Genomic DNA, 22,396 nt, shown 5'->3' with positions numbered 1-22,396 from the left:
TAAAAACTTATTCTTTTTTAATGGATACTTTCTGTATCCTGAAAATAGACCCAGCTTTATCAGAACCTTGTCCAGCCATGGAGTGTGTTGGGGTTTTGTTCCTGTTGTTGAAAGCTGTATCTTTTCCACTCTGTCCCGTTCTTTTCCCCTCCCCACCCATCCAACCTTTTGAGTTCTCTCCCCCTTACCGCCACCCCATTTTTTATTTTTTAAGGGAGATGGCCTTGAGGAGGTGGTTTTGTGTTTCAGAAGCAGAAGGCAAGGCTTGACCAGCTGGTATCTTGAACTGACACAGGTGCAAAGACCACAGGGGGTGGGATACAAGAATAATTATAGGTTTCTGAAGCATCAGGCCTTGCCTCAAAGGGGGCTTGCGGAGAACTGTTCTTTATGGAAAATTAATGACAAGGCTCGAAGTCTGTCAGGACCACTATGGTTGTCATAAGAGGAGTAATGCCTTAAAGGGACAGCTCCCCCCCTTGCCCTCTCCACAGGAAGTTCGGAGACCAAACCCAGCATTTTAATGTCCAGGCAGTGGAGAATTTAAATGACTGGCATTAGACATAGCAGCCTCCACGCCTGCTAACCTGGGGATTACGTGCTCTTAAGAGTTTTCTGTGCAGCAGAGAGTAAACCGAGGCCAGGAAGAGAGAGAGAGAGGCAAATATATCAGCCCTGTGATAGAAAGAAGGAACATCCTAATACAAGTAGCTGTTTTACTACAAAGGAATTTCAGAAATAGACTGGAAAGAGAAGCTGCTGAATTGCAACTCATTACCAAACTTAAAACCATGGAGAGACCTGGTTTGAACAAAGACATTGGATTCTTATCCCATTATACATGACTAAGCCATTTCTCACCTTCTCACCCCTTGCCTTTTCCTGTAAGACCTATTACAGTCGTTAAGAGTCGTCAACAGGCTCATCTCAGCTATCTGCCAATCTCCCATTCCCACCACCCTTCTGAGTAATACCCCTCCCCACCTTCTCACTATATAGAAGGATCTGGCAACTTCTGTTTCAGTGTATCTGAAGAAGTGTGCATGCACACGAAAGCTCATACCAAGAACTAACTTAGTTGGTCTTTAAGGTGCTACTGGAAGGAATTTTTTTATTCATCCTAATACAGTAAGCCCTCAGCTTACACAGGGGTAACATTCCAGGGATAGCACCTAAAGCCAAAATCAAGTGTAGTCAAACCGTATTGAGTGCAATGGCGGGTGGGATTGCCAAAGACTTTTTTTCTCCTGTGCTCAGTCCCCCCTTTTAAATTTTGTTTTGTTTTGTTTGTTTGGCAGGCATGTAAAGCTGAATGCACACACGTTAAATGTGCACCAGTTGCATAGAATACTTACTGAATTCTACCGGGGGGCGGGGGAGTGGACCTTACACTGGTTTGTATGTTATAGCAACTCCTGTTCTCTGGGTGTTTTTCCTTGACTACTCAGCATTGCGTGGAAAGGCTAAAATGTAAAAGGCTGGCCTATATAAATGGACAGCACTTTCGATACCCCACTTTTCTGTCCCGGTGGCCTGGCATTTACACCAACAGCCAGCGGTTCTGAGCAGAGCCTCAAGGAGCTTTCCCCGCTGGTTCCTCTTGCCCTGCTGAAAGGAGCTAGGAGCCACTGGGCCGAAAGCAACCTGGTTTGCACTGCAGAGGAGCACTTCCTGTGCCTTCCACCCCACAAAAACTAAAGCTTCCCCTGTTTGGTACAGAGGTATTTGTGCCAGGACTCCAGAGAAGATGCAACTGCAGCCTGCGAATAGCCTGCTTGTGTGCTATAAGCAAACCTTTCAGATGGATCGGGGAGGGGAAGGAATTTGACTGATTGTGGCGCAGCCTCCTAACGTTTGGGGGTTGGTTCACAAGTGGTTGCTCCTGGGGTTGCTAGGCAACTGGAAAGGGCCTCTGCTGTCCTCCGTCTTCCTCCCAGAATGGAGAAGTGGCACTTGTAGCTGTTATTCTGTAGGGAAATTCATAGAATTGTGGAATTGGAAGGGATCTTGAGGGTCATCGCGTCCAACTGTCCGCAAAGCAGGAATCTCTTACCCAACATAGGCTTTGAACCAACCACCCTGAAATGAAAAGTCTTGAGCTATAGCACAGCAGATAATTTATTTCTCCTTTCTTTTCTTATGACTGTTTTGGCCTATCCATATGTTTCCGCCAATTAGGGAAGGGATGGGGCAGCTGTGGCCCTCCAGATATTGCTGAGCTATACTTCCCATCATTCTCAATGGCCTTGCCAATGATGGGAATCGAGTGGTACCTGGAGGCCCGTGGGTTCCCTACCCCTGTGTCTGTCTTCTGTTTCTCGGCAGTGGCAACTGTTGGATTGGGTGATCTAATGACGTCTTCCTTCTCTGTCTGCAGACATGCCTTGAGCTGGAACGCTACCTTCAGACGGAGCCCAGGAAGATATCGGAGAGCTTTGGTGATGACTTGGACTGTTTCCTCCACACTGCCTCCACTCAAGACACAGAAGACACCCTCCAGCAGCTGGACCCCCTCTCGTTACCTGTAGACATGAGTCCTTGCGACAAGAATTCCAACATGGACGTTATCGTCTCACGGGACAAACTCTTGTCCGAGACTTGCCTCAGCTTGCAGCCTACCAGCTCCTCCACGGAGGGCTATACTGCCGTTAACCAGGCCCAACTCAACGCAGTGACCTCACTAACGCCTCCCTCCTCCCCTGAGCTCAGTCGCCATCTTGTAAAAACCTCACAGACTGTCTCCGCGGTGGATGGCACAGTTACGCTGAAGTTAGTTGCAAAGAAGACTGCCCTCAGCTCTCTAAAAGTCGGTGTGGTAGCACCGGCCAGCACAACAAAGTGTGCGCTCAGTGACAGCGAGCAAGGAGGGACGGGGGCAGATGCTTTGCCGGAAAACAAGAAGAGGGTTCATCGCTGTCAGTTTAATGGGTGCCGGAAGGTTTATACAAAGAGCTCACACTTAAAAGCGCACCAGAGGACTCACACAGGTACTTACGTTGGATGCTTGGGTCTCGTGCTTGTTTGTTTGTTTGTTTGTTTGTTACGTTCAGAGTTGAAGTCCCTAGATGAGAGTTGTCTACTGGAAGACGGTTTGGAGCAATGTGTTCCATGTGTTTCTGAAGTGGGGGGTGGGAATTTGCTATCTGAGTATGACCTTGCTTGCGTGGAAGACCCCTGAAAGAGTCTCAGGTTTCCCTGCATTTGGTACACGTTTCAGAATTCCCCCAAAACACTGGGGATACAAAGCCTGTGTTCACATGTAATGCTATGCCACATCTTCTGGTTTACTGTGAGCAAGCAGCATTTGCAAGACACGACCCTCAAGTGAACAAAGCAACCAGGGCTTCAACCATGATCCTGAGTTTTTAGGTAATGGAAAGCCAAGGTTTGCTGGTTTGTTCACCCCACTCATGCCAGGGGAGGAGCAAAGTGAGAGCATGCTGGGAGCACATTGTTTGTGAAATCTGGATTACTGTTACATGCAAACACATCCAATGGGGTGCACAGGTCATTGGATGTGAAAAGCTTTTTGCTATTTGTTTGAACCATCCAGCGGCGTAGCGTGGGTTCTCAGCACCCGGGGCAACGCAAGTAATTTGCGCCCCCTAACCCGGGGCAAGGCAAGTAATTTGCGCCCCCCCCCTAACCCACGAGTTGCCGCTAGCGCTGCCGCCCAAACGACTCCGCTTGCCCGGAGGAGGAGGGGGGCAGAGAGGCGAGGGAAATGCAACTGCCCAGCAGCTGCAGCGGCGGAGGCGGGGCTGTGAAGAGGGGCTGCCTGGCGCGTCCTCCGCGGCGAGCGCTGAGAGCCGCTGCCTGCCGGGCGCCTTCAGCCCGGACGCGCGCACAGCTCAGCGGTTCCGCGAGACATGCGGCTCCGCTACAGCCTGCGCGGCGACTCCGGAGGCAGCGAGCGCGCCCCCCCCCCCCAGATGTTGCACCCGGTGCGGCCGGCACCCCTGGCACCCCCCACACTACGCCACTGGAACCATCTAGATTTGCATATCTTGGTCACAGAAAGCACCTCCAAGTATAGCATATATTCTCTCCGTGAATGATGCGGATTAATGTAGCAGGATTAATGCACTGTCAATGCTGTTAGCTCGAGGGGGTGAGTGAATTGGCTTTATTTCACACCTGGTTTATGAGTCTGGCAGTTCTTTGATGGAATGAGTTGAGGACAGAAGAGTGGGCTGGATTCTAATCAGTTTAGCTTTGTAATGGTCGCATGCATTTCAAGTGGTGAAGTCTGTGAACTAATAGGATTCTGTAAAAAAACCTTCAGGGAAACGGCTTTAGTCCTATTGTCAAAAGAAATGTAAACTTCGAAAGACCTGCACTGTAGTTCCCATCCCACAAACAGTTGACATCTGGACAGCAGACTGGGCAAACACACAGGTCACAGACTTTCCCACTGGGCTGAGACATACTGTATTTTTGTTTAAACTATAGTGATTATTTATAAAGGTGCATATATGTGCTTAGGCTGGTAGTTGAAATGACACTTCTCAGTGTCACTTGTGCCGGGATCAAGGAATTTTTCTGGGCGGTGGTGTTTGTATGCCTTTGAGCTGGGGCTTCCTCTCAGTATCTTAAGAGTACTTTAAAAAAAAAGGTTTCAAATAATTGAAAAGAAACACCCCAAAACTTGAGATGTGCCCTTTCCTAGGAATAATTTTGTGCTGTTGATTTTGCATCATCATCATGACCATGCCATCGCACTTGTGAAACACCACCCCCTTAATTCTTTCCAGAGTAATCTTGCAAGGTCATTGCTTCTTCCCATGCTCAGATATGGCAGCTGACATAGAGTGTTTTGCCCAAGGCCACAGATACCTATGGCTGACCACAGGTTTGAATCCAGGTGTCCCAGTCAGAGTTTAGTTTTTTGTCTAGCAAATTGTATCCTCTTCATGTAGAGCTTTTCGCTGTGTGAACTACATCACATTAGAAATGATTTTAGACATTCAAGGAGGCCCAAGGTATAAACCTCTAGCTGAACTCTACAGTCTTAGTATGCACAATGTGGATTGCAAAAGTCCTTGTGTCAGAATTTCTCAGTGGAAGAAGGGAGAAAATGACATATTGAAATGAGTGAGCTTTTAAACACCCAGTTCTCCATAAGTTCTTTCCCCTCTAAATATTCAGATTACATGAGTTGAGCTATCCCGTCTTCTTTCTCTACACTCTCTCTACTCTCAGAACATTTCTCAAAATAATTATTCTGCAATTGATTAATGTCTCTGCTCTCTTTCTCAGCTTTCCTCATGAGGATGATACAGTTCCATGACTGCTGTGCTATTTTTTGCTTCTAAAGGAACTGCTGAGTCAGTTTCCTCAATTTTGCTGTTGAACATGCAGTCTTTGATGATAATGCCACCATGCCATTAATATGTCTTTATAAAAGAGAGTTCCTAGAGATAGGTTTCCACCCTTATAAAGATAAATTTCCTGGACTAGTAGAAATTAATATTATGCAGAGGATTGTCAAAGACTGAACTATTCGCTGTGCCGTAGAGCTTCTGCATTGTAGTGGCTTAAAATCATCTCTTGATCAAGGACCACCTTGGCCACATGCTTTCCATGTGGTGCTGGGGAAACTGTGGGTTCCTTTCCAGCAGCACACCAAACCATGGTTTGCTCTAATAATAATTTAAAATCCAAACTATTAGCAAAATGATGCTCATAACTATGTTTTGTCAGTTTGGACATCACACCAAAGTGCTCATCATGGAGCTGGGAGTTGATGGCATGATGGGAGTTGTAGTCCAACAGCATCTGAGGGCTAGTGGTTCCTCAACCCTGGGGTAGATGACTGAACTAGATGGACCGATGGTCTGGATCCATAAAAGGCAGATTCTTGTGTTCCTAACGTAAAGTGAAGTGCTCTGAACTCCCTAAAGTGCTATATAATCCCTGTTTAGTATTAGTGCTTCTCATGCCACTGGAGGTAATAATTTCAGTTTACTCATAAGTTGTAGATGAGCACTGTTATCTGATTGTGGCACACTTTGGTCCATCAGCTTAGGTTGATATTTGAATGGTCTGGTGTGAGAAGAGCAAGGGGGTTGGGTTTCATGGACATTTGGTGAGTCTAGTTTTCAAACCTGATACTGGTCAGATCGAGACTTCCTGGCAGCAGTCAACTAGCAGCGGAAAGCTGTGTCGTGTTCTAGGTCATCAGGAGGCAGCCTTCAGACATGCAGGACTAGAACTTCTTTGAACAAAAGGTGAAACCAGGTGTAAAAGAATGACTTCGGGGAGTGGACACACCCTTGAAATTAAGGTTCTGGCCTGATTCCTACAGAGCTTGTACTCAGAAGTAGAATCAGTATTTAGTTTCAGAACTGAACTCCGTCTTTCCTGGCCCTGTTCTAAACTTGGTTCATTTCATTTAGTGAGGCGAGATGCTTTTTGTAGCTTTCAGTTGGGAATTTCCCTTGCCATTCAGATCACCCAGATATCTACCAGTGAATCCCAGTCTACCTTCTGACTCCCCCAGCTCTGGGCCACACCTTTCAGCCTTGAACCAATTCATCAGAAAGAGAAAGAAAGTCAGTGGCTATGTGCAGGATCTAGCCCTCCTATACGTGTTGTCCCTGACACCTTCACATGCTAGATACATAGAATGAAGCACCCTCTCACCTGGCTTGTGTAGTTACATTTCTGGACCTGATCACTATTGCAAATGAGATACTGGGCTGGGTGGGACCAGAAGTCTGACCCAGAACAGCTGTGCTTATGTTTACATGGCTTGCCTTTCTCAATCTGCACCGTCTGATCCCTCTCGACAATAAAGCTAGCATTACTTATGCAGGAAGAGAGCTAAATTGCCTCCAAAACCAAAATAGGAAGTATTAAAGGGGTGTGGTTTGGAAATTTTGGGGTGTATTGTCAGGAACCCAAGCACACGTCCCCAAGATTACAGCCATGGAGCAGTTATTTTGCCGGGTCCTTTGTCTTTCCACGCAGCCGTAGCTTCTTGGAACCATCATCAGCGTAATACACTGTCAATTGTGAACATGCTTGGCAGTGCCAATGGCTGCCAGCCACTTGGCTCAGTTGACAGCTGAACTGAAGGTCTGAAAAGATTGTGAGATATTATTTTTCCCTTTGGCTGCTGGTAGCGCTCTCGTGTGCAGGAGAAGAGGAGGCTCTGTGTGGCTTAATTGCTCCGCATCTCTACAATAAAACGGAAAGACAAAGGCTTCTCTCTCCTTGAACATAAGTGGATGGGTTTCTTCTGCCACGCAGTGTCTCAAGCAATCATCTTGCAAACTCTGGTGGACGGATGAGATTTGCTGTAGGGCGGCCTTGGGGGTGACCACAGAATGCACACTTGATTTTGCCTGTGAAGATCCATATGCATTCCACTGACTGCAAAGTTGACAATCCCTGTGAAGGGGGGGGGGGGAGCAAAGCACAAAACACCTGGTCCCTTGCTGTCGAGGGGACTGAAGAAGGCAGAAGGAGAGGGGAGAGGACAGAAAGAAGGGAGGGTTTCCCCACTTGATTTGATTTATTATATTTCTGTGCTGCTTTTCATTCAAATGAACCTCAAAGCGGCTTACTGACAGCAAAGAACGCTAACCCAACGGAACACAGTAAAAACATCACAAATACAGCTTAAACCATATAGAATGAAACAATGACAATCTATAAAACACTGTCAACAATTTTAAAAAATAAGCTGAACGTCACAATTAAAGCAAAAGTCATATTATATGATTAACACAGCATTTATACCGTATTTTTCGCCCTATAGGGCACACTGGTCCATAGGGCACACCTAGTTTGGGGGGGGAATAAAGGGGGGGGAATTATTATTTTTCCCCAGGCGTGGGGCTGGGGCAGGGGAAGCCCAAGCTTCCCCCAACCCAAGCCCCCAAACAGGCTGCTGTCTGCAAGCCTTGGGAGCCCGGTAGGAAGCCCCGCCGGGCTCCCAAGGCTTGCGGAGAGCTGCCCGAAGCCCGGGGTGCGCTCCCCAGGTTTTGGGCTGCAGGCTGCTGTCCGCAAGCCTTGGGAGCCCGGCGCACCGACCCCTCTCGCCTTGCGCACCGACCCCTCTCGCTCTCCAGGCTTCAGCGAAAGCCTGCATTCGCCCCATAGGACGCACACACATTTCCCCTTCATTTCTGGAGGGGGAAAAGTGTGTCCTATAGGGTGGAAAATACAGTAATCTATAAAGCAATGTTAACGTTCAGAAAATAGCAATCAGAAAATAAGCTTAAGCGCTGTTAAGTTCATACACACCCTCTCCACACCCCTATGACTCGTAATCTTCCGCTCTGTTAAAACGCAGAGACACATAGCTCAACGGTAGATCATGTTGTGCAAACCAAGGGTCCAAGGTTCAAGGCAGGGCTCCCGAGTGACTCACATCTGAAACTGGTGTGCCACTACCAGTCACTATGGGCCAGATGGATCCATGGTCTGACTTTGGCACGAGGCACAGTTCCCTCTGAATATTGTAATTTCTGGCAAATGAAGAGTTTGGAATGCAACGGTTTGGTGGAGCCACTGTGTAGGGAAAGGAGTTTAATTCAGCTGAGCAGAAGCAGAAGCAGATCCTTCTTTTTAATTATTTTGTTGGTCTCAGTTAACTTGAAGGGTTGTTTTTTTTTAAGTGGTGGTGCTAATTTATGTTGCGCCAAGGAGACATTGCTAAGGACGAACGTGCAAAAAGGTGGGACCAGATTTTGGCCCGGAGTAAAATGGAGAAGTCGCTTGTCATATGGGAAAATATGTGCGAAAGAGCACTCTAGGTGGCAGGGGAAAGTGAGGTCTGCAGTTGGGAGAAAGAGCACCTATTTCGTGGGTGTGAGGAACTGAAATAGAACTGGTACTTAATTGACTGGGGGCATAAATCTAGCTTTAACACATTTGCCCCCTGTTTTAATTGCATGGCAGATACTTCTGCAAGCAGTGACAGTTTGGCTTCTTGGGGGGGTGGGGGGTGGAAGAGAATTTTCCAGCCCCATCTCAGCAAATGCCACTGAATCAAGTGACAGAAGGAGAGCTAATTTAGGTTGAACAAAAGCAAGAAAAATGTAATTCACAGAGTATAAATGTGTCATTGTCTTAGAAGGGAAGCAAGATATTTTGATGGGGAAATGTGCCTTAAAAATTAAATGAAGACCCTTCTATGGAAGGGTTAGTTTGGCTCGGCCCTCAATGCGAACCCAAAATGATGCTTTGAGCAGCACCTTGTAGAGACTTGCAGTGCTTTTGTTGCAGAAACAAATGGAACAGGGAGCCAGCTTGGGGGACAGGCTCCATCTCTTCAGAAGCAGCACGACGTGATGGAAGAGTGGGGTGACTGATGCAACAGGGAAGCAACACTGGGTCAAGAAAGAGTTAATGGCAGCAAGGAGGGGCAGGCAGAGTCAGCTGAGTCCCAGGTGTGGCAGGCCTGTCAAGATGGTTGATGAGGAGCCTTATCCTGTTGGGATCTGGAATCCAGAGTGACCACCTAGGGAGTCCTAGCAGGGGGTGGGGGGCTGAAGAGAGAGAGAGAGAATGGAGAGTAAAGGGGAGGTAACAAACATTAATGGCGTTTGTTAAAATGGCATAAATTATGCAAAGGAACCAGGCCTTGGGCTCAGTTGCCAACATCTATGGTTCCTTGAAGATGAAAGGGACTTGGGGTGGGGTTGCTTCATTTTAACTCACACGGCGGCTCAAGCAGCATAACTAATTCCAATAAACTTTGGTGCAAACGCAATGCACTTTTGAAATGGCTGTGAGGAAAAGGCATCATTGATGGGATGCAGAAAAATGACTCAGAATCGTTGTGCGGATTTTAGCACTAGGGCACTTGCCTCAGAGAGGCATGTGTTGATGGTCACACCAACAAAATGTCCCTTAAAAATGAGGGGTGTGTGTGTGTGAAGGGACCGTTGTTGGTAGGGCTTACCTTCCATGTGCATAGGGCCTCACATTAAATTCTTGGCATCCCCAGTTTTTTAAAGGCACACAGAGCAGATGGCGGGAGAGCGCTCTCTCTGCCCGAGACCGTAGAGAGCTGAATAAACAAGACTCGACTAGAAAGACAACTAGGACTCAGCTACACAGCTGCAAATAAAACATTGAAAGTGTGTTTTGAATGCAGTGTACAATGTGACGCTAGATAGTGATGGTGAGTCTTATGGAAAACTCAGTGTGGTTTTTAAAAACACGCTTAAAAAGAAGAAACATTTTCAGAACGGTTTTTATTTGTGTACTCTGACCATGTTAGGCAAATAAAACTGATCATGAGTTTTGGATTGGGGAGAATATATTCATGGGGCTGAAACCAGCTCTTGGGGAATACCAGTGGCTGCCAAGAGTTTGCAGTAATGGGGCAAAGATTCTGAACTGCAGTGCGTCAGATTCCTCTGGTGAGCAGTGCACAGTTGCTCCATGTTTTAGGGAAGCCACATTTGTACAGGTTTCCTGCTATGTGTGTTATTCTGTGCATCAAACTAGCATGTTCAATATGGGGCAGTGGATACTGTTAACCCTGCGTAGCAAGCTTACCTCGCCATATTGGTAATATTTAGTCTTTTGTGTTCGGTCTGATGATTGCATTTTTTCCCCCCAGACACAGATCCACAAAATATCGGTATCTGCTTTTAATGCTGTGCGCTGCGTACTAACAGACAAGGTCATAAATAGACTTCTGTTGGATAAAAATGCAAAATCATATAAAAATCTATATTCTGGCTTTTTTGTGCCTACGTGCTACTCAGGGCAGTTAACAACAGTTGAAACCCATCACAACATACCATAAAATTCCTCCTCAAATGCATTATAATAAAATCAGAGACAACTGCAGCGAATAAGATGGACATCAGATAAAAAGCATATCTATCCAATAAAACAGACTCTTGCCTAAACAGGAAGGTTTTTGCCGTGTGGCGAAACAATGTAAGAGTGGTGGTCCAAGCTAGCGGTTACCATATTGTGAATGATATTCTAAGAAAAGCTTATACAGTGGGCTGAAATATTGACGTCTCCCTGCTCCTTATTTGCTGGTTTTGCAGCTGTTGGCTTGTCATATACCCAGAGCTCTTAGTGCTAAAGTGAAGTTGAAACTAAAAGCTCTTATTACTTTCTCTTTTTTTTAAGTTCTCCTAACCTCTCCAGGGACAAAAAAATAATAATGGCAATTTAAAGCAGCGGAGAGTTGTCAATTAGGGCAGAAGAAAAGAAAGTAATGGTTTGAATGAGGGATGGGGGGGGGGAGAAATGTGAGGGAAGAGTGTGTCGCAGACAGACTTTTGCATCCTGTTGCTAGGAAACCACATCAGCATTAAATACAGTGTGCTAATTGGCTAGCTTGTCAGTGCCTGGGTACCAGCCTGGGCCTGCTACACAGCTGCTTCTGCTGTCTGGTTGCTAGGCAACTGCATCTTCTCTCCCCCCCCTTTTCTTCTGGCACCTAATTGTCTACTTTTGCTGCTGGTGTTGCTGCTGGGTACCAGTCTGGGCCTGCTGCTCTGCTGTTCTCCCGAGGGGCTGAGTTGGAGGGGGGGGGAAGGATATGTCAGCAATTAATGGAGCAGAAGGGCACATTCTGCAGAAGGCCTGGCACCTGTGTCTCCTAATTCTCCCTCCACCCCCAACAAAATCCTTCTGTTCTTAACGCACATCAGGTGCCTCAAGCTTCTTTTTCTGCTAAGCTTACAAGAACAGGCTTTAAAAAGGAATTGGAATTGAGGGAGCTTTGTCCCTTTCATGAAGTGACTAGCAGGGGAAGGATAATGGACCTTTTCTCAATGTGCGTTGTGTCAGTGGGCTAGAAGCGATGAATCGTTGCTTTCCTGCGTATGGGCTTGTGAGGGGGTGTGATAACTGAGTGCGGGTAGCTTAAGCCCTCTGAGACATTTTACTCTTTCTAAGAAGCATTCTTTACCCATGTTGAGGGAAGAGTCTATTTTTCCTTATTTCGTACTCCTTTTCATGCTTCACATTATATGCAGAATGACATGTGAAGGTTGTCACGGACACTTAAGTGACAGAGCCACTTAGGATGTGATTCGCCGTTGATGTAGGTAAATTGATTGAAACAGCTCCTTTTCATTCCTTAAATGGGAACGACCGGTAGCTGCCACACAAGGGGCTGCCTGTCTCCATTCAGACATGCGCATTGACCATTCCATGGCTGCAGCATGAAGCAGTGACTGGTGTGTTGCGAGCTCTCACAAATCCAATTCCCTCAGAAAGGATAGCATTCTGTCCCCTTACGTAGAGTTTTTCAGTGGAGTCGATTCACTGAAATGTTGAGTAATCAAGTAATGTGTGAATTAACCCCAAACGTCAAAGCGAGATTGGCTGCAGCAAGGCTTTGTACCCGTGCTGAAGGGCTCAGAGAAGGTGATGTATTGGGATCCTGCCCCCATCCCCAGAAGGAGTCCTGGCTTTCTATGGTTACGATGTTCCTGCCACTTGTATAAATTGCAAGATCCCACAAAGTGTTGTTGTTTAGTCGTTTAGTCGTGTCCGACTCTTCGTGACCCCATGGACCAGAGCACGCCAGGCACTCCTGTCTTCCACTGCCTCCCGCAGTTTGGTCAAACTCATGCTGGTAGCTTCAAGAACACCGTCCAACCATCTCGTCCTCTGCCGTCCCCTTCTCCTTGTGTCCTCAATCTTTTCCAACATCAGGGTCTTTTCTAGGGAGTCATCTCTTCTCATGAGGTGGCCAAAGTACTGGATCTGTCCTTCCAGTGAGCACTCAGGGCTGATTCTGTTTAGAATGGATAGGTTTGATCTTCTTGCAGTCCATGGGACTCTCAAGAGTCTCCTCCAGCACCATAATTCAAAAGCATCAATTCTTTGGCGATCAGCCTTCTTGATGCGGAAGTGATGAAGCTCTCACTTCCATACATCACTACTGGGAAAACCATAGCTTGAACTATATGGACCTTTGTTGGCAAGGTGATGTCATAAAGTGATCCCACAAAGTAGCATGCTTGAAAGGAGAAAAGGCATTTTCTGGAGTAGAATTCAGAGGGCTCAGTTCATAATATGGGTTACCAGCAGGATGTTGCAGAGTTCTTACCATTCCTGTTTTGTAGTCATTCATACCATTCATTGGGAACTTTGAATTCAGAACAGCCTTTCAGGCCAGTGTTAAGCATGGGATGTTGGTGCTAAATCTGCCTTCAATGGGCATTTTTGTGGCTTTCGGTGCCATTGATCTGCCTGTCAAGTCTCTCAACTAGAGGCTGTGTGATATTCCATCTCAGGTAGGCGTTTTGATTCTACAAAACTGTGTGGGAGCAAATACGTTGACGGAAAGGATGGTCGCAATGGTGGTGTGCTGCTTTTCCTCTCACACGTCTGCCATGTTTCTCCTCTTCATTTTTCAGATTAATGTGCATGCGTGAATTGCTGTTGATGGTGTTTGCCAAAATGGTACCGTACACCATTTCTCTCTCTAAATAGGAATGGTACAGTACCCCAGCCACCTTAGTAATGAATTGCACTTTTTCTTACCTGATGAAATCAACTAGAGGCACATTCAACAATGAAAGAATCTTAAAAGAAACCGAAACAGATTTTTCTATTAGCTTCACTGTGACTGGTTCAAGAATGACACACATACTTTATGCTCGGGTGATATTTTTCCTCTCCAAAATATCTCTCTCTTTTAAACAGCTGTATCTGTTTGTTTGTTTGTTTGTTTGTTTGTTCTCTCTTTGTCTAAAAAACAACAATTTGTTCCATCTATGAACCCTACTTTTACATAATGTGTTTTAAGATTAAATGCAAGTCCCGGGGGATTTCACATCCAGGATATTAGAGGGAATGATTGCATCGTCAATCATTAACTTACTAGTACTGTGAAAAGGTGAAATTATTTCCATTTCTAGCTTTTGGAAATGGAAAACACTAAGGTTATAACATAAAACTGCATACATTCAGATTTTTAAAACTCAGCTGTTTGTTGAATTTGTTTAGAAATCCATTTATGGCAAAAAGTCACTTCAGAGGGTTTGGGCCAAGATATAAATCTGTCATAAGTATGAATGTTAAATATATACTGGGGCACATCAAACTAGAAGAACCTTAATACTTCAAGATAATTTGGAGCAATTTTAATTTATAGAGCTTTCGTTTTGTTACATTTGAAAGACAGTCTTCCCTCCACCCCTACGTTGGCACGTAAATGCTTCAAACAAGCCATAGTTCGGCTTGTTATGTCATCCAAAAGTGGACTGTGGTTTACTTCAAAACCTAGAAAGCCAGAAATAAACGAAGAATTCTAAGGACTGTGCAGGCAGTCACATTCATGATTAAACTATGGTTTATTACAAAATTTGGTTTATTGCTACATATGAACACGACTCTTACCGATAAGGCAGGTGAGTATTATTTCTGCGTTGCAGGTAGAGGGTCTGTGCTGGGCTCTTGAGTGAAGCAGAGATTCAAACTGAGATTGACTTAGCTAGCTGAGTGTGTTAGCTGTTACACTTCACCATGTGATGCTCGGCTGAGATCGCAGGGAATCACGAGGGGTGTTCTGTATCTCTGGTGCTAATTTATCTCTTCTTTAATGCCTCCTTTTAATTGATTGTTTGTATACGTATTAGCTGTTTTTGTGACCTTTGTTGGTTTATTTTGTTCACTATCTTGAACAAAAGCAGTAGCAAGTAAATGACTCAATAGTGGGGGTTTTTAGGTGTGTGTGATACTCAGTCCAGGTTAGGCTACGAGATCACTTTGATCTGAAAAGTGCTCTTGTTCTGGCACCAAAAAGAGTCTGGTCTAGTCAGTGGAGGAGGAGGAAGAGCTGTTTAACACAGAGTCTCCATGGCACTTTACTGTCTGCTAGAAAAAAGCAGCATTAATCTTGAATTTTCAACAACTGGAGCTGCCTTATACAGAATCAGACCATCAAATTCAGTATTTTTCGCTCTGGCAGTAGCTGTACAAGAAATCTAGTTGAGGGTCTCTCCTCACAGTCCTCCTACCTACAGACTAACTGGAGATAAAAAGGTAAAGGGTAAAGGGACCCCTGACCATTAGGTCCAGCTGTGGGCAACTCTGGAGTTGCGGCGCTCATCTCGCTTTATTGGCCGAGGGAGCCGGCGTACAGCTTCTGGGTCATGTGGCCAGCATGACTAAGCCACTTCTGGCGAACCAGAGCAGCGCACAGAAACGCTGTTTACCTTCCCGCCGGAGCGGTACCTACTTATCTACTTGCACTTTGACGTGCTTTCGAACTGCTAGGTTGGCAGGAGCAGGGACTGAGCAATGGGAGCTCACCCCGTTGCGGGGATTCGAACCGCCGACCTTCTGATCGGCAAGCCCTAGGCTCTGTGGTTTAACCCACAGCGCCACCCGCATCCTGCATCCGCGTCTCAGGTATCTGGAGATACCTGAGATTAAATCTTGGCATATGCTCTGAACTTAATGTTCTTCTTTTACCAGAAAGCTACAGATTGTGTATGGATATGGATAGAAAACAACTGCGTAGAGGGTTCCCCCCTTTTTAAATAATTTGTTTAATTTTGTTAAATAAATACCCGAAGAGCCTTGCATTTTGGAAACTTGTGTCCTTGCTTGTCCTGCTGTGCTCATGCAGAGGTGGAAAGCTGGGCAGGCAGAGTTGGTTAGGAAAAAAATATATCTGTAGAATAGCAGTAATGATGAGCTTGCTTCTACAGAGTTGTTGGGATGGTAAACACAATCTTAGAATCATAGAATCATAGAATCATAGAGTTGGAAGAGACCACAAGGGCCATCGAGTCCAACCCCCTGCCAAGCAGGAAACAAAGCTCTTTTTCAATTGAAAGCACAGAAATTATAAATAGATCAGAGCCGCTTCAGTTCTAAACAGGTGGCTGTAGGTGGATATTATATGAAAGTAACTTGCCCTCTTTTAGCTTCCTGATTTTATCCCGCGACAGCTCAGAAAAGTAGTACAGTATGTAAAAAAGCAAGAATAGATGTTGAATGTTCAGCTCCTAGTTTAAATTCAAGCTAGGCCCTTCATGAAAGCAACTGCTTCTTTTGCAAGATGCTACAGAATGGGACACGGGTGGTGCTGTGGGTTAAACCACAGAGCCTAGGACTTGCCAATCAGAAGGTTGGCGGTTCAAATCCCCGCGACGGGGTGAGCTCCCGTTGCTCGGTCCCTGCTCCTGCCAACCTAGCAGTTCGAAAGCACGTCAGAATGCAAGTAGATAAATAGGTACCACTCCGGCGGGAAGGTAAACAGCGTTTCTGTGCTCTGCTCTGGTTCACCAGAAGCGGCTTAGTCATGCTGGCCACATGACCTGGAAGCTGTACACCGGCTCCCTCAGCCAATAAAGTCAGATGAGCCCTGCAACCCCAGAGTTGCCCATGAAAGGTAAAGGACCCTTTACCTTTACAGAATGGCTATATTGTGACTACAGTATACAATAAAGCAACCTCTCAGAATACATTTTCTGCACTCGTTCCTTAAATGCTTATTTCTTCTGCTCCTTGTCCGTAAAACACAGCACAACAGTAGACAATGTGAGAAGATGCAAGAAGGTCCCAAAGATTTAGCACTTATGAAACCCAGATTGCAATCTGTGGGATGCAACTGTAACATGCCTTTAAAAAAAGCAATCCTTGCCGTAAGAAATTTAAATTTAGATTATTATTTTCCTGGAGGCCATTGCACTTATCAGAGGGTGAGATAACCAAGTGATGCTTTCTTTAATTGTTTTCAGGGAAAGGAAAGCATTAATGAGATATTATGTAATGAGATTGTCACTGTTCCCTTTCCCTGCATTTTGCTTGGAAGTTTTGACGAGCTGTCAAGGGGGGCAGGGAGCAGCCGAATCTTGGCTGAGGTCTGAGGGTCAAGGATTCCTTTAGACAGCGGCTTTTAAAGGTCACATTTTCCTTTGTCTTTCTGTTTTGTCCTCTGCACTGCATACAGTATGCAAGCGTGCAGTGCCTGGGAACACAAGAGACACTGTCTGACATTTGGCAGCAAGGCAGCTCGTGTTACAAAAGAAAAGAATCTGAAAAGAAGGCTAGTCTCAGTGCTTGGCAAAGCTACTCTGGAATGCCCCCGGAGCTCAGCTATCATAGATGTTGGAGGGATATCTGACGCTGAAATAAGTCAAAATACACTCCAGAAGGCTTTAACAGCGTCCGTGCAGCACTGCTGTCAAGATTATCCATCTTGGGTCGTATTTTTCAGCTGGTATCGCTGAAGGCCACCCCAATTAGTGGCTGCGAGATATTTTGTTTGTTACGTTAGATCTTGGATCGTTGAATTGGGTACCAAGGGAATTATTCACTTCCATGGCAAATCAGTGTTGGAAAATCTCAAGCCGCTGTAGAAAACGATGGATCCTTTATCCTAGAAGGAAGATGGCTAGGAGCCGGGTTGCTTCAGTTTCTGGACAAGATGGGGTCTGATAAGCTAGCCTAGTCAGGAACTACACAATACTGTCTCCAGCGCCTTCCCGTTATGAAAGTGGATGCTTTTAGTCTTGTCTTCATGAGAATAGGTGTGCATTCTGTTATTTTGACTGATGACCTGTCCTCAATCCCAACAGGTCAGGGAACAGTAGGGTATAAAACCATGCATCTCCCGGCTTCAGTAGATTGGCAGTTGAAAGGCTAGTCCATGCTTCATGTGGCTGATGCTGTTCCTGGATACATGGTGTTAAGCAGTTATTTTCTGCATAAGATATCGTTTACATAATAGGTGCATCTTTTATAAACCAGTGTCAGAGAGCCACATGGCCAGGTCATTTGTTGCACAAGGCACTGGAGTAAATAACGTGTTGCTGGAGCAGTTGTGTTTGCTGTGCAAGGTGTATAATATACAATTTGTGCCCCGCTTCCACATTATTCTGCTTTTTTTAAATTATTCAACCCATATGAAAGTTGGCATTTTTATGTGTACTTTTAAACTTATTTTAAAATACTGGAAACCCAGTCAGATGGGTGCGGTAGTAATAATAATAATAATAATAATAATAATAATAATAATAATAATAATAATAATAATAATAAATTCTGTCTTAAAACATGCATTTCAAAGTGTGTTTTGAGCCGGAAACTGCGTTACAACATTTGGGAAGGCGTGAAGTCTGGCCTAAAAATGAGCAATCTGTTTGTCCTTGCTGTTCTGCTTTATTTTAAATTGCATTAAGACACGTACCTTTTACTGTACAGAGGGGAGGGCATTCTTCTCATGCTCAAAGGCACTCATGAGCACATATGTATTGACATGTGTATATATATATATATATATAAATTTATTAGTTTTTTAACATAGCATTTTCAACAGTAATTAAACATACTTTTATATCTTATTCAATTTTTTTGACTTCCATCAATCCTGCCTGAAAATTTTCCAGTCTAATCTCTTAGTATACATTTCTTATCTTCCCTATTACATTTCAAACACATAACCAATATCTCTATCTTTGTCTACTTTGCCACACTTCATATATTTCTCCTTACAAAACTTCTTGTAGTCCTACTAGCATAATTTGTTGATTACAGTTGTTCTTCAAATAATTCATATACTTCTTCCAATCTTCTGTAAATCTCTCGTCCCGCAGGTTTCGAATCCTTCCTGTCATTTTGTCCAATTCTGCATAGTCCATTAATTCCGTCTGCCATTCTTCTTTCGTCAGAATTTCTTCTTGTTTCTATTTCTGGGCTAACAATACTCTTGCCGCAGTTGTTGCATATAAAAACAATTTAACATCTTGCCTATTAATGTCCTGACCTATAATACCAAGTAAAAATGCTTCTGATTTTTTTAAAAAATGTATATTTCAGCATCTTTTTCATTTCATTATATATCATTTCCCAGAAGTTCTTTACTTTTTTACATTCCCACCACATATGATAAAATGTTCCTTCTTTTTCTTTACATTTCCAACATTATATGTATTGACATGTCTTAGCGGTTTTGAGCCATTGAGAACTCTTGAATTCAAGAGAGTTCCAATACGTTATGTGAAATGAAACAATGCACTTAAAAAAACCAACAACCTAGAACTCTACCCCCCCCCCCACTTCCCTCCTCACTTTCCCCTAAGGTTGTTGTTATTTAGTCGTATCTGACTCTTCGTGACCCCATGGACCAGAGCACGCCAGGCACTCCTGTCTTCCACTGCCTCTCGCATATTGGTCAGACTCATGCTGGTAGCTTCAAGAACACTATCCAACCATCTTATCCTCTGGCGTCCCCCTTCTCCTTGTGCCCTCCATCTTTCCCACCATCAGGGTTTTTTCCAGGGAGTCTTCTCTGGTGGCCAAAGTATTGGAGCCTCAGCTTCATGATCTGTCCTTCCAGTGAGCACTCAGGGCTGAATTCCTTAAGAATGGATATGTTTGATCTTCTTGCAGTCCATGGGACTCTCAAGAGTCTCCTCCAGCACCATAATTCAAAAGCATCAATTTTTTGGCCTTCTTTATGGTCCAGCTCTCACTTCCATACATCACTACTGGGATGCAAAATGGAACAGGGTTCCTGTATCTTCACCTGTTGTGTGGAAGGGTGAGGATTTCAGCAGGTGTAGCTGGAGTCACAAGCTACACCTGCTGAAATCCCCTCGTCCCCCATAACTTTAAAGGCTCAGGAACCCCACCCCTCTTCGCATGATCCGGCTACCCTGCTTTCTCATTTATTGCCTTGAGAGACGAGATCACTTGACTGATGGGCTGGTGGATCAATGGGTGTTTGGCTTTGCTACACCTGCTTCAATTTTGTATAGAGTTTCCTTTCTTCATTGCTCTGCCTTTCAGTTTTAGATCCCCCTCTCTCTCTTTCATTTGGAAACCCATCTGAGCTGAGGATAAAAGGCTCTGCTTGCTGAACTGTAGGAGATATCTCTGCCCATTCTCCTCATCTGCCTGTGCCAGATTTCCACTTTATCTTTGGAGTAGCAGAGCCTAGCTTGCAATCAGTAATGTTTCGTAAATGACTAACCACAGAGAAGCCTCTCTCTTTTTGCCTTCCTTGGGCCCTGATGAAAGATGCTTGTGTTAGCTTCATTATAATTTCGGGGCTTAAACTGGAGATTAATTTGGGCCTGTTTCAGCTTTTCTCCTGTCTCCATTTGCCCACTCCTTGAACATGTGGTTTCTCTTAGATTTGGGCTATAAAGCAATCAGATCTCCCATTTCTCTCCTTGCTCTTGCTAATAATAAAAAACACAGAAGACACATCAGTGTTTAGGATTCAAGAAGCCTGTCACTTGAAGGCAATGGCTGTGAATGAGCTTTAAAGGGCATCTTTAAGGTGATTTCCAGTATTTAAAAAATATTTTCCTCTTCCCTGGTGCTGACAGTTCCTTATTAAGGAAGCAACAATGAAGACTGTTGTTCTTCTTTTGCTGTGTACTCGCTTTTGCTATTGGGCCCACCTTTTGTTCTTGCTGAGCTGCATACTGAATGTGTAGCTGCGTATTGAATACTGTGTGTGTTTGGTTTCAGTATCAGGATTCTTTCTCATGTTAAAATACGCAGATATTGGAGCCGTCCACTGTCTGCAACTAGGTGCTGTCTGAATGACAACTAGATTGGAGAGAGGAGACCTAGGCTGAATGGATGCTGTGCCATTTGCTGCATCTTTCAAAGAGCAGAATGCTTCGTCAGTTGTGATGGCGACAAGCACATTGGCAGACTTTTGCAAGAGAAGGGGAGCAAAAATGAAATGACAGTATCTCTCTTAAGTATCTCTATGGAGCCCCTAGTTTCATCCCACAGAAGAAGCATCATTGCCTGCTGTTAAAATCATTTGCTTCTGTTGCAAATCAGGTCTCATTTACCGTATTTTTCACTCTATAGGACACACCTTGTTTTAGAGAGGGAGAACAAGGGGAGGGGAATTTCTCCCCCTCTCTGCGCAGCGCCCCTTTCAGCGAAGCGGCAGGAGAAACGGAGCCCCTTCCATTTCTCCTCCCGCCTGGCTGAAGGGGTGATGCGCAGCTCTCCCTCTCAGCTGAAGTCAGGAGAGTCTTGCTCTCGTAGCTTCAGCGAAAGGAACCCGAAGGCTGCGGAGCACAGTGGGAACTCGCGCTGCACTCCGAAGACTTCAGGCAGCTATCCCTGAAGCCTGGAGAGTGAGAGGGGTCAGTGCGCACCAACCCCTCTTGCTCTCCAGGCTTCAGCGAAAGCAATGCGAAGCCTCTGGAGCGCAGAGGGAGCGCTCCCTTTGTGCTTCGGAGGCTTCGCGTTGCTATCGCTGAAGCCAAGGAGCCTGCATTCGCTCCATAGGACGCACACACATTTCCCCTTAATTTTTGGAGGGGGAAAAGTGCGTCCTATAGAGCAAAAAATACGGTAGCTAGGGTTAAAACATAACTGCACCATCACCTAGCACCAGTTCACACATACATATTTCAAACCTAGACCTAAACTACTAGATGAATGCAACTTTCATGTGTGAATGGGCCCATCCAGAATAGATGAAACTGGGCTGTTGGTCAGATTTTATTTTTTGATATATATTTTTTGGTAAAAAAAATAAGAAATCAATTACAGTGCTAATCATTGAAAATAGAACCAGTGCTTCCTGTAGTAAATGAGCCACTTTCATAAGTGTCATAAGAGTTTCACAGTCTCAGATTTCAAAGGCAGCTTTAAGGGTCTGCCTCAGAATATCTTGGTTCCTGCACTAGTTTCTTATTACAGGCCTATTTATGCATGGGTTGCGTTCTGAGGCACTGTGCATTTAAGTGAAATTGCGTATATTGGGAACGCCATTGAAAAAGCCCGCAAATACCCTCTAAACTTATGGAAGCCCTTGAAAAACCCTTAAAAACACACACACACACCAAAAAAATCCGCCAAACTCCACCACAATCGCGCCCCACCCCCCTAATCCCTTGATTTCAGAAGGAGAGGTGATATCAGGAGGGCTTGGAAACTGAAATATCCTGCTTTGTTCAGGGTACATAGACAACTTGGAGAGGCCATGATGATCTGGCAGCAATACAAGATCAATACAAGATATTGGTGACCACTGTGATAGGAATTTTATGGTCTTAGATATATGGTAATGTTCATAAGTGTACCAACCAAGCACATACATAGATCAGCACAGGAAGACCAACCTGGAACCATTTTGATTCCTAAACTGAGCCAATGTTTTGTCTGCAAGGTCAAAGTGGGAAACCTCCCCATTGTCTCTTTCCTCACAAATCCTGTCTTAAGGGCACATTTAAGATATGAATAGGGTGTGCGCCTGTGACCTGGCCCAGGAACTAAGTATTTATCACTACAAAAGACTGGCCAGGCTCCCCAGGCAATCCAATCAAGTAACCTGCCAGACAGGAGATAAACGACAGGAGAAAAACATTAAAATTTCTGTTTTAGACCACCTTTTTGTGATGTAGGTATGATGTATCTGAGGGGTGGTCTTAGGTTACACCCCTTCTGTGATGTATGTATGATG

At 44.9% G+C, this 22,396-nt stretch overlaps 1 protein-coding gene across 1 annotated transcript in view; it reads left to right on the top strand.

The window, feature by feature from the left end:
* KLF7 (KLF transcription factor 7) overlaps nt 1-22,396 on the top strand; it is a 93,625-nt gene that overhangs the window by 49,887 nt on the left and 21,342 nt on the right. Inside the window, exon 3 of the mRNA XM_082209389.1 lies at nt 2,378-2,987. Within this exon, the coding sequence (XP_082065515.1) occupies nt 2,378-2,987 (610 nt within the window). The remainder of the gene's footprint in view (nt 1-2,377; nt 2,988-22,396) is intronic.

This window comes from Podarcis vaucheri (assembly GCF_965113315.1).
Source record: "Podarcis vaucheri genome assembly, chromosome: 1".
Taxonomy (NCBI): domain Eukaryota; kingdom Metazoa; phylum Chordata; class Lepidosauria; order Squamata; family Lacertidae; genus Podarcis; species Podarcis vaucheri.
This window is presented reverse-complemented; position numbering and strand designations above follow the sequence as displayed.